The following is an 11696-nucleotide window of genomic DNA, read 5'->3' as shown; positions in this document are numbered from 1 at the left end:
TACTCGTCCAGCCCGCCCATGGCCAATGGTGCGGCGCGGGACCCCGGGGGCTACGCAGCGGCTGGCGGCGGGGGTGCGGGCGGCGTGAGCGGTGGCGGCGGCAGTAGCTTGGCGGCCATGGGCAGCCGCGAGCACCAGTATAGCTCGCTGTCGGCCGCGCGGCCGCTGAACGGGACATACCACCACCATCACCACCACCACCCGAATCCCTATTCGCCCTACGTGGGTGCGCCGCTGACGCCTGCCTGGCCTGCCGGACCCTTCGAGACCCCGGTGCTGCACAGCCTGCAGACTCGCGCCGGAGCCCCTCTCCCGGTGCCACGGGGCCCCAGCGCAGGTAAGGGTCGCGCCACATCGTGGGCGTGGCGGGACTCGAGGCTCTGGGACGGAAGGGAGTGTGGAGCGGCAACTTGATTTGAGCCCTGATTTCAGGGCTTTCTGTCCGGGTGCACAGAGGTCAGCCTGGCCCCAGGCAGCATTTGTCGACCTGTGGCTGCGCGACCAGAGTCTGGCAGAGTTGATATGGTGCTTCTGTTTTGTGGACTGTCTCAGTTCCTTTCTATGAAAGAGACTGAATGCACATATATATCTTAGTGCTTAGGAGAACCTCGAGGGACTTGATGAATAGTGGATTGTGTGGGCATTTGGAAAAAAATGATACCGCGAGGGAACCAACTGGGCCCGAACCCTGTGTCAGACACTAATTTACGGGAGTGGGAGAGAGAGACTCCACTTGGGGAGTAAGTTTAGGAGTGTTGGGCTCTTGATTCACCCTGTCCTCAAATGTACATATAGTCTCCAAAGGTGAGAAGTTGTGCTTTCCTCAAGGAGAGTATTTAAGAGGGCTCCACAGTGGAAAAGGACCTAAGAACCTAATTGGCATCTCCACCTCTCCTTCAGAGAGAGGGAAAGAAGAGAGAGGACGCCTGGACACCTGGGCAGCCTTGTGACTATCCCGAGGAAAAGCTAGTGGGGGGCGGGGGCTTTGAGTTGGCATAAGCTGAGCGGGGGGTGTCTGGGGCTGCGATCCAGGGATCCAATTTGTAGAATCGAGCCCACCAATTTTTCAGTTTCCATTTCCCCTCATACTGTCATTCCAGTGTCTTAGGGCAATTTGGGGGTGAACTGGGAAAATAATTCTCAAAACACCTGGAAACACCTCCATTTTGAAGTGTTTTGTTCTGCTTAAAGAGAGGATGGCTTGAACTGTGTCTGGCCTGATGAAGACGCTTCCACTTCTTTCCTCAACTGCAGCATTCTGGGTCCTTGGTATTTTCACAGGTCTCCCTTTATATTCAACCTGTTTGATAACCTGACAATCTCTTAAGACAAAACTTTTTTTTTTTTTTTTTGGCTGTTTGTTTGAGGGGAGCTGTGGGAGTTACAGAGGTGGCAATGACGAAAGAGGCACATCAGCCTACATGATCCTACCTGGTACTCTCACACCCCAGGTCTGGAATTTTCATGGGCACCTCAGCCCTCTATTTAGGGACAACACATCTTTTAGGGACCCTGATTAGATAGAATAAAGTGAGGCATTGTCAACCTTGGTTTGAAAAAACATGTTGGAAACTCTAGTAGCCTAAACATGAAGGATCTGATCTGAAAAGCATTTTCCTAGTAACACTGGGAGGGAGCAACAAGCTCTTCCACTCGCTCTAAGATTTTGGTCTCAAAATTCCTTCTTTCTCCTCCTGCAAAGCTGTCTCTGGAGACCATCTTAACCTTGTATGTAGAGTTGGGGGTGGAGGATCCTGTAGAGGTTTTCTCTTTTGAGCAGACTTGAGACAGCGAGCATTGTCACTATTACTGGTGCATAGGGACCCATGTCTGGCTTCCAGAAGCAGAGAGACAGGGAGATGAGGGATCTTCAAAGGATGAGAAGGAGTGTGAGGGTGTGAGGCTTTTGTCAGTCAGGAATCCAGCAGGAACTCTGAAAGGGTGTGTGAGTTGGGTAGAGGGCAGTTGCAATTGGATCAAAATCGTGAAGCTCTGCCAGTTTGGTGACACACGTTAGCATCTCCATATTCCTTTCTCCTAGTCTTCTAGCATGAGAAAGAGAGGTAGTCCAAAAGGCATAATTGGCGTCTTTGGATATTTAAAGTAATTGGTTCCATGTGGAAAATCTTTTGGAGGTAGTAAGTAGGGTGCGATTGCAGGTGAGTTATAAGTTTCTTTTCATTTTAAACTTAGCCTATAATTTCACTAATTTTTTCACCTTCGGGATAGGACACTGCAATATTAGAAAATTCTTCTGTAGACCCAGAGTATGTTTAAAAAAAAAAATGGGAAGGGGTTTGGGAACACATGCAAGCTTTTGCATAGCCTTCTAAGAAGGTGGGAAGCTACTAAGTGAGAATAAGCCAGTCTGGGGTGGCAAAGGTGAATGACCCTAACTTTGCTTGTCCTCACTGGTGTTCTCATGCTAGAGAGACCTCGACCCTCAACGCCTATCCTACCAGCTTCCTAGCTAGATTCCCTGCTTCTCCACTTTGATTAAAAAAAAAAAATTGGAGGCACTCTTTAATTGATTCGTGCAAACAGCAGGTCTAAAACTTGAGGGCTGAGCTTTCTCAACCTGCCCAGTGCGAAGGCCTCTGGGAACTTGCTCCATACACCTCTCCCTGGTTCTGGTGGTGGGTGGGTAACAGGGAGTCCTGGTGTGAGCTCAGGGTCCTCTCACAGCCCTTAAGTCCCTGGGCCCAATGCCCTCCTAAGTTCCCGCTGAACTGTGTTCCATTCTTTGGGTCCTGGGATGACATTCATTGGCAGAGCCCTTCTCCTCTGAGTTTGTCACTCCCCAGGGGCACTCAAGGCAGCCACATTAGGAGGGAGATGATGATGAGTAGGGGGAAACTAATGAATGAGCTTTCAGCACTATCAGATTTTGTAATTTTTATTAGAAAACGTTTTTCTTATTTTAATCAGTTATCGCATTGTAGCTGCTGGGTGAGGGGTTGAGAGAGGTAGGAAGGGAAATGGGAGCTATCGAATTTATTTTAAAAATAAGAAAACTTCCTAAATTTTATTTATTCGAAGCAGACTTTAAGTTTTGTCTTTGAGCTTTCAGATGACTAAAGAGATTTACCTGGAGAGCTCATACTGTCTTCTCCTGGGAGTCTTTATTGTTCCCAGTCCCGGGGAAGGAGGCCAGGCATAGGGCTGGGTTCCCCAGGGACTGCCCCACTCTTCTATAGAAAGAGAGGCTCTGATAGGTAACATTTTAAAGTCAACAACAAAGACAAATACCTTGTTTAACTTCAGTGTCCTTGAAGTCCTGAGCATTTTACTGATTACCGTAGTCAATAGTGGCTTTTAGGGCTGAGAAGAATAAATCTTTGTGATGTGTTGTAAGTTGCAGTATCCCCATGACAACTTTGAACTGAGTTACGTAGGATGCTAGTTTCTTTTAAACTTATTTCTTGAGAAAGGAGACTTATTTTGTACAGTAAGTAGTATTAATGGAATTAAAAAATATTTATTCCAAAGACACATTTAAATATCTACGAAAAACAGTTAATGGTAGAAAGAAGTGGTAAACTGCGGAGGAATGAAAAGGAATAGAAAGGTTTTCGGTAGCACATATAATCTTCAAATAAAACTCTAAAGTGTAATGTTTATCTACTTTAAAAATGGATTCAGAAATGCTCCTTAAAGACAGCCAAATTGGAACATTTAAACCCACTATAATATAAATAACTCTAAATAGAGGAGATATTTAAGTCTATTTAAAAAGTACTTAATATCTCTTCATTTTAGATAATATTTTTTCATTCACATTTAACCAATTTAGGGAAAGTAATGTTACACCATTTACTCAAGATTGTTTTTTAATTAACAGGTTTTCATTACTTGTCAACTCTTAAAACTGACCAAATAGCAAAATAAATGCAATTTAGAACGATTGTGTAAGTTGAGATTTTAGTGTAGGAAAATAGGAGACAGTTTTATTTAGCACGGGGACGGTTTTAGTAATTTTCTGAATCAATAAAATATCAACTGTTTGTAGAAATTTTGCAGATATAAGCTCTAATTAGACCCACTTCAAAAACAGAATATTTTAGTGTTGATCCTTGAGGCATGAAAATAAAACTTAACATTTGTCTCTGTGCCTATTAATGGTAGTGCGTTTTTTTCCCTTAAGGAGACCTGAGTTATTTTCTAATTAATGGATGTAAATGCCCAAGAACAATATTTCTAATTCAAACTTGTTGATTTTTAACTGGGGAAAAGGAAGGGTGGCAGATATAGTACATACATTTAAAAGAAAAAAGAAAGATAAAAGAAAGCATCCTCACTGTGCTGGGATATTTGTGGGCTGGAGCGGGGTCAGTGATCAGTGTTCACTGTATGGCTTGCTCCGGTTTGGCAAGTGGCATACTGTAATTATGATGGATTTTAGTTTGAAAAGCTTGGGACAGCCGTAAAGAACGGGTCAGGGGACCCAGATCAACCTCCTCACAGCTCATCTCAACCCGGAGGTCCTTGGTGATAGAAGGCAAATGATCCAGCTCTGCTTCCAGCACTGTCTCCTTTCCTTGGTTTTTACTGGGAGCGCCCAGGGGTGCCGAGAATGGTCAGTAGGTAGAGAGGGACATCATGAGCTGGCTCCTTGCTTGGCTGCTGGGCAGAAAGATCCGTGGGGAAGGGCGCGGGCAGGGAAGCAGGCAGCGCGTCGCCAACACTAAGACTATGAGTACTAGGGGTCGTCCGGGGAGGCTCAAGGAGAGGGTGGGCGGCGCGGCCTCACCCGGCCTTTTATTACCCCCTCACCGCAGACCTGCTGGAGGACATGACCGAGAGTCGCGAGTGCGTGAACTGCGGCTCCATCCAGACGCCGCTCTGGCGGCGGGACGGCACCGGCCACTACTTGTGCAACGCCTGCGGTCTCTACAGCAAGATGAACGGCCTCAGCCGGCCCCTCATCAAGCCGCAGAAGCGAGTGGTGAGTGCGAGCGCCGCCCTCCCCTGTGGTCCCGCGCAGAGAGGCTCAGCTGCTGCGCTTCCCCGCCCGCCCGCCGGCCTGCCCCGGGCGCCCTCGCAAGTACAGGTGCGGCGCGGCTCCGGGCCGCCTGGGTCTGCACGAGCGTAGGAACCAAGCTGTACCCTTCATTCTCCATTTTCTGGCGCCCGGCTGGAGGTTATCCCGAAACAGGCGTCTGGGGAGCGAAAAGCTTTTTTCCCCACATACTTAACGTAGGAAATGACATCCTTAAATGAGAGAGGTAGGAAAAAAGAAAGGTGAAGGGTGCTACCATTTTTTTTTTTTTACGTACAAAAATCTGCCTTTATATATCTCTGTATATTCTTGTAAATGCACCACAATAATTCTGGAAGGAGACACAAGAAATCAGTAATGATGGTAATCCCTGGGGAGAAAGACTTGAGCACACCGACCCAGGTCAGGTGAAGGAAGATTTTTTTCACTGCGTACCCTCTGGTCTGGTTTGGATTTTATTCCTGAAAAAACCATGCTCATTATAACGTCCCCCCATCCCCTATAGAATAAGACAACAAACCCACACTCCCTTTCTCCTCACAGCCTCCTTGTGGGATCCTCTGGGTCTCCTACCTCTTCTTGAAGTGAGACAGGTTTTAGCCCCTAAATTCCATCCGTCTTTTGGATTGCTCTTGAGTCTGGTGAAAATTTATTTACTCTAGCCTTTGTCATTTTGAAATCTGGCTGTTTAGAGAACTACATAGAACTTGAGAAAAAATAGTCTGTGTTCTCAAATTGAGGATTTTGGTCAATTCGAACACATTTTCCCATTTTTTAAAGTATGAGAATTCTGCTTTTCTTCAGGGATTAATCTCATTGTCATTGTTATGTGTTTTTTCTTTTTAGGGGAGGGTATTTACTGCTGTAGTAATTAGAGAAAATAAAGCTTTCACAAGCCCCACTCTAAGGCTAACATTTGTTTAGCCAAGCACCCATACTCTAATACCTTTTAAAGTAAGATATTTTACAGTTAGATGCCAGACATCTTAAGTATCCAAGTAATTTATTTAATTGTTATACTCTAATTAGCAGAAACAAATGCTACACATGTTGTTTGTGTTAAATAGATTAGAGTGAAATTGCATCACAATGTAAGTCTGACACCTTAAGGAGAACCGATTAGTTTTATGGTTCTTTTGTTTTTAATGCATTTAAAATAAAGTGGCTGAGGTTAATTTAATGAGTGTATGTGCCTTAAACTTGTTACAACCTCCCGTAGCTTAAAATTTTCTTCAAAGGCCATTCCTAATTTCAGTGCCTGACTCCCTCTGGCTGGAAAATATTCCAAGGTAGTTCTTTGTTCTCATATATTATTAGCCAATGTATTAACAATGAAACTATTATTATTATTATTTTGGAAAGGCACATTGAGCTGAGTAATAGCTGAGCTCGGAAAAGTAACATTTTCTCTAGACGAGCAAAAAACTGGTAGAATAGTAGCCATTTAGGTTCTAGTTGCATTATAAATTTGATCTAGTAACAATCATATTTAGATAGTACCATTTGTTTTGTGTCCTTACCAGTAAAAATAGCAGAAAAACAATTTGTAACATTCTGAAACAATTAGTTTTCCTTCTGCGTGGCAGGTGTCTTGGCAATAACCGAGGTCAGCCAGTGTGCTTTGTAAATAGGTTATAAATGATACCAATTGAAGGGTGTGTCTATCAATTAGTTCTCCTTGTGGGATTCTTAATTATGGTTTTAATGGCTCTACCTTAGTTATCTACCTTAGAAGTAGAATGTTGAACCCAAGTTTGTTTAGCCAGCAGTACAGAACCAATCACTGTGAATTTGAACTTGTAACACATTGCAAAATAAAAGATTTATGGTGTAACTTGAATTCCTTGTCGGTGATGAACATAACTGAGATCACTTGTTACAAGGAACTTTTATAACCCATTCACCTTCATTTCACATGTTTATGAGGACTGGCTTTACTTATGATCTGCAGTTGACAGTCATAAAGTTCTTTGTTATAATGGCAAATTCTGATAACAAGTTTGTTCCACATTGGCTCCAAATTCCACTGGAAACTGTCATAAATGACCTGTTCATAAAATGAATCTTCCTGTCCCTAGTTCACTGATTTCAGATTTATTAAGAGAAAGGAGTGCTCTCCTAGGAAATTATTTTCTTTTACCATAAAGAAAAAAAGAAGCCCTGATGTGTAAGGTTTTGTTTTCATCATTTTAGCAAAGCAATTTCGCAAATAGTTCTGTCAGACAAGCGTATTCATTTCAACCAAAAGTCAAATTGATTCTTTTTCTTAGTTCTGACTTAAAATATTGTAGTGCTAAGAGGCTTATCAGTGTCTCTTTGTTTTTGTAACTTGTCTGTAAAGAGCAAGGCTGAAGTAATACCACAGGATGTGAATTGTAAATGCAAAATTCAATTTTATCTTTTAAATTTGCCAGCAAAGGATTTGGAAATCTCTGTCCTTTAATCTGTGAATATTCAATACGTGCTCACTTTTTATTTTTGTTGTTCATTCTTTATGATTTCTTTTCTTAAATTAATCGATGTAGTTCACTTACCAAATTCTATAACTTTCATCTTGCTTTGGTTCTTGGATTTACCCTTATAGCTTTTTGTCATGGTACTGTTTTTTGTTTGTTTGTTTTTGTTTTTTATTTTTTAATTTGCCTATCTAGGTAATTTGAAAACAAAGTTAGATTTTTGCCATTTTTGGGAGGAACTTTACTGGGTTAAATTTTCATTTTTTTTCTTTACAAAAATTTTGTACATTTTCCAAAATCTATTTTTATTAATATATATAGGCCCTTCTAAAGTTTCTGGTTCATTCCTCTGCACATATCTGAGAAATAGGCCTAAGTATCTTCAGTTTTCAGGTGAAGCGGAGGCTGCCCAAAGTCACTTAACACATTGGTTGTGATTGATTGCATTTCATGACTCTTATATCTGACCTCTGACGACAGTGAGTGCAGTTATTGGCCAATGTTGTGATTGCTTCCTGGTTATTCTATAATGTACGGTAATATGCTGGAGCATATAGTTGTATGAATGGGATTGAGCACACTATTGTTGGTCCAGGAAGGTCAGCCTAATTACATTTCAAATTTTTTTTCTCAAGGGACTTCTTATTTATAATAACAAGGTACACGTTTGTTGATGATAGGGACATGATACATTGATGTATGTACTATATACATAAAAATCACTTACAGACTATACACTAACTTTTTGTGCTGCTTTATAGCCTTCCTCCCGGCGGCTTGGATTGTCCTGTGCCAACTGTCGCACCACAACCACCACTTTGTGGCGCAGAAACGCTGAGGGTGAACCTGTGTGCAATGCTTGTGGACTCTACATGAAACTCCATGGGGTGCGCCACGTATTCTCATGTGTATATATGTTTATTATAGTTAGTACGTTGCTTCAGTTAAGAAAATAATCAACAATGCAGAGGATGATATTGGGAAATCTGGTTTTCTGTATGCATGTTATTGAATCTAGGATATTAATTATTTTAAACTATTATCCTACATACCAGTAAGAGACAAAAAATGCCAATTAAGACGTCACATGTCCATTGTAAGACATTCAAATTTAGAGATTAAAATGTGAAAAATGTAGTTTAGAATTTAACATGGTAGTAACCCTTTAAAAAACTGCAGAGAAAAAAGCATGGAATCAACTAGAAATGCACAATAACTAGTTCATTTAAAAATTTTGAATGCAATCAAATACATTTATACAAAAGAATAATAATGTATTTGATAGTTACAGTTAGAAAGATTCCGTACTTCATTTTAAGGATAGCACAAAATAATATAAACACATCAATCCTAAGGAAAGTAACCTTGTATATGTAGGAGGAAGAGAATACATTATCTCTTTCAAATAAAAATATGTATTCAGTGGTTTTACACTATAATTGAAGTTGTTTAAAACAATAAACATTAATCGAAGAAATAATTTCTTCCTGGCAAATCACCCCATTTTCTCTAAAGGAATCTCTGCATTTGATGGAGAAGTGTAGTCTTTGTGCAGTTGCAATCTATTGAGTGTGCGTAAAAATTGGATTGAACTTTATGCCAAGTTCTTTTAAATTAGGGCTTTAGTATTGATGTTGTGTTAAAGGCTGTTTTTTCTTCAATATTTATTAAACGTAAGGACTATGTGAAAATTATTTTTAGGTGCCTCGACCGCTTGCTATGAAAAAAGAGGGAATTCAAACCAGGAAACGAAAACCTAAGAACATAAATAAGTCAAAGGCTTGCTCTGGTAAATATAATAAAATGCTATTTGATTGTAAAGTATTTGCCAGTTTTAACAGTAGTGTATATGTATATTTATGAGGTTAATTTTGACTCGCAGGTAATAGCAATAATTCTGTTCCTATGACTCCAACTTCCACCTCTTCTAACTCAGATGATTGCAGCAAAAATACTTCTCCTACAACACAACCTACAGCCTCAGGGGTAAGTGTTAAAACAGCATAGACTCTTTCTAAACTAGTGGGTAGTTCTCTTGTATATTATCTCTAATTTTATCTTATCTGGTGGTACAATAATCTAAACCAACAGTTCAGTTTAGTTAGCTGATACCTAAGAATAGTTTTTAGAGGAAATTACATTTAAATGTCAACAAAATGACAAAACTTAAGTGCTTTACAAACCTCTTAATTAAGATCTATATCATATTTTTATGATTAAGTTAACCCAAGTAAAAATGAGAAGTTTTGGTTTGAATGATTTAAATTATTTTATTTCCAGGTTTTTATCTGAATTGATATATACATATATGATGTGTGTGTGTGTGTGTGTGTGTATGTATATGTGTGAGTATGTGTGTGTGTATAAATATATATATACACACACACACATATATACATATATATGTGTATATGTATTAGATCAGAAAAACTACCAGCTCAGTGGTTTCATATATCAACGCCCATTTAGATTTTTTTAAAAGTTGCTTTTGCTTATCATATAAACTCCAGCTTTTTTTCTTTTCCCTACCTCTTCCTCCCTTCCTTCTCTCCTTTCCTTTTTAAAAAAGTCATCTTCCCATTATAATATACCATGTGCTGCTATATTCACTGAACTGCCTTCATCCAACTGCCCTCTTGCTGGAAGGCCTTGCTTTCTTCAAATGCATCATAATTGTACACAGGCTTCTTTCAGCCTATCGACAAAGCTGTGAGCAATTTGGTTTGTGAGCATGAGTCTTTGTGAAGATTAGAGTTAGTTTCTGTAAAACTGTGATTGAAACTCAGTTTTTCTCAAGAGCATTTTCCCACCCTACTGTTTCCCAAATTTTTCTGGAATGCTCTTTCAAAAATGACTGTGTCTCACTGAGGTCTAGAGTGGGGCCTGGGCAGCTGGATCTTATGGTATGCCCTGGGTGATGGTAGGGTTATGTATCCTGAGACTAGTGTAGGACTAAACACCAGCATTAAATCCCTATTTACTTAGTAATTGTTTCCTACATTTAGTTTTGCCCTATTTGGGGTACTTTGAAATACTACAGATTCCTGGGTCCTACCCTGGATTTTCTGAGTCAGAGTCTCTGGGGGCGGGGCTTGGAAATCTGTGTTTTTGAACCAGCGAGGCAGGTGAAATCGAAACCGCTGCCCTTGAGGTGTCTGTCTTTCAACCAGGGTTTGAAAACCACAAAGCTAGTTTCTTTTTGTTGTATTATTGTCTTAAACAAAAACTAAACATTTAAAACAATTTTGAACTGTGCTTAAAACAGTATTTCTTTCTTTGTTCTCTGACCCAAATTCTTTTGAGCTTTTTTTATTTTTTTTTAAATGAGACAAGTTTGATCAGAGTTTCACAAGGGAAAAAGCCTTTTTGGTCGTTTTGTTTGTTGCAGACACGGTTAAAGAATGTTTCTGGCCTTTATAAAGATGGACTCTGATGTATGATGTTTTTACAGGAGGGTTAGATGTAATTTTAATGGTCTACAGTGGTAAATAGAACAGTTACTTGTGGGGAAATGAAATGATCAAAGTTATTTAAAAATAATTTTTATTGTGCCCTAAATCCTCAGAAGCAATTATGTAGCTAAATGAGGCAAAAACAATGTTGTGGTTTTCCAAAGCGTTGAGGGAGCAGCCAGGTTTTTGGCCGCAGCGTCTGTCTGTTTTGGCTGAAATTAGGATTGCTGCCAGCTCCAAGTCACTTTTGTTGGTAATACAGTCCAGCTTAAGCATGGCAAAAGCCAAATTTGAATGTTGAACGGCACAGAAATAGAGATATTTGCCCAACAATGGGCTTTGGGGTCTTGGAACCCTGATGGGTGGAATCCATTTTGCTCTTGTGGCTTTATGATGTAAAATTTCAAAATTGGCTATTTGCAAGTCCAATCAGTTGTCCTCCCAGGGGAGGAACAGGGGAAAGGCAGTGACAGGGTCTGGCCCTGGCCTTTCTGGAAGAGGGACCTCAGAAGTTTTGCAGTCCGCCCCGTGGCTGCTTTGGTGTCTCAGCATCTCTCACCTGGGACCTAGCACATCGGAGGTGGCTTTTCGGCCAGTGCCCTTCGGAGGACTGCTCAGTTCCTATTAGAGGCCAGAAGGCAAAGCAACAAGATTTTAGAGACTGGGGGAATTTGAGAGTGATTCCATACAAGGTCTTTTGCTGCAAGCCCCCATCCCTTCTGTAGGCTGGGCATCCTCCAGGGAACCAGCGGTGTGAGCAGCAGGCAGCCTCAGAAAGGCTTCCAGATA

At 41.0% G+C, this 11696-nt stretch overlaps 1 protein-coding gene across 1 annotated transcript in view; it reads left to right on the top strand.

Annotated features, from left to right (window-relative positions):
- GATA6 (GATA binding protein 6) overlaps nt 1–11696 on the top strand; it is a 27049-nt gene that overhangs the window by 2491 nt on the left and 12862 nt on the right. The window contains exons 3-7 of the mRNA XM_023530842.1: nt 2–337; nt 4779–4945; nt 8217–8342; nt 9157–9244; nt 9338–9441. Coding sequence (XP_023386610.1) covers nt 2–337; nt 4779–4945; nt 8217–8342; nt 9157–9244; nt 9338–9441 — 821 coding nt within the window. The remainder of the gene's footprint in view (nt 1; nt 338–4778; nt 4946–8216; nt 8343–9156; nt 9245–9337; nt 9442–11696) is intronic.

The sequence above is a fragment of the Pteropus vampyrus genome, unplaced genomic scaffold, assembly GCF_000151845.1.
Source record: "Pteropus vampyrus isolate Shadow unplaced genomic scaffold, Pvam_2.0 Scaffold55, whole genome shotgun sequence".
NCBI classification, from domain to species: Eukaryota; Metazoa; Chordata; class Mammalia; order Chiroptera; family Pteropodidae; genus Pteropus; species Pteropus vampyrus.
This window is presented reverse-complemented; position numbering and strand designations above follow the sequence as displayed.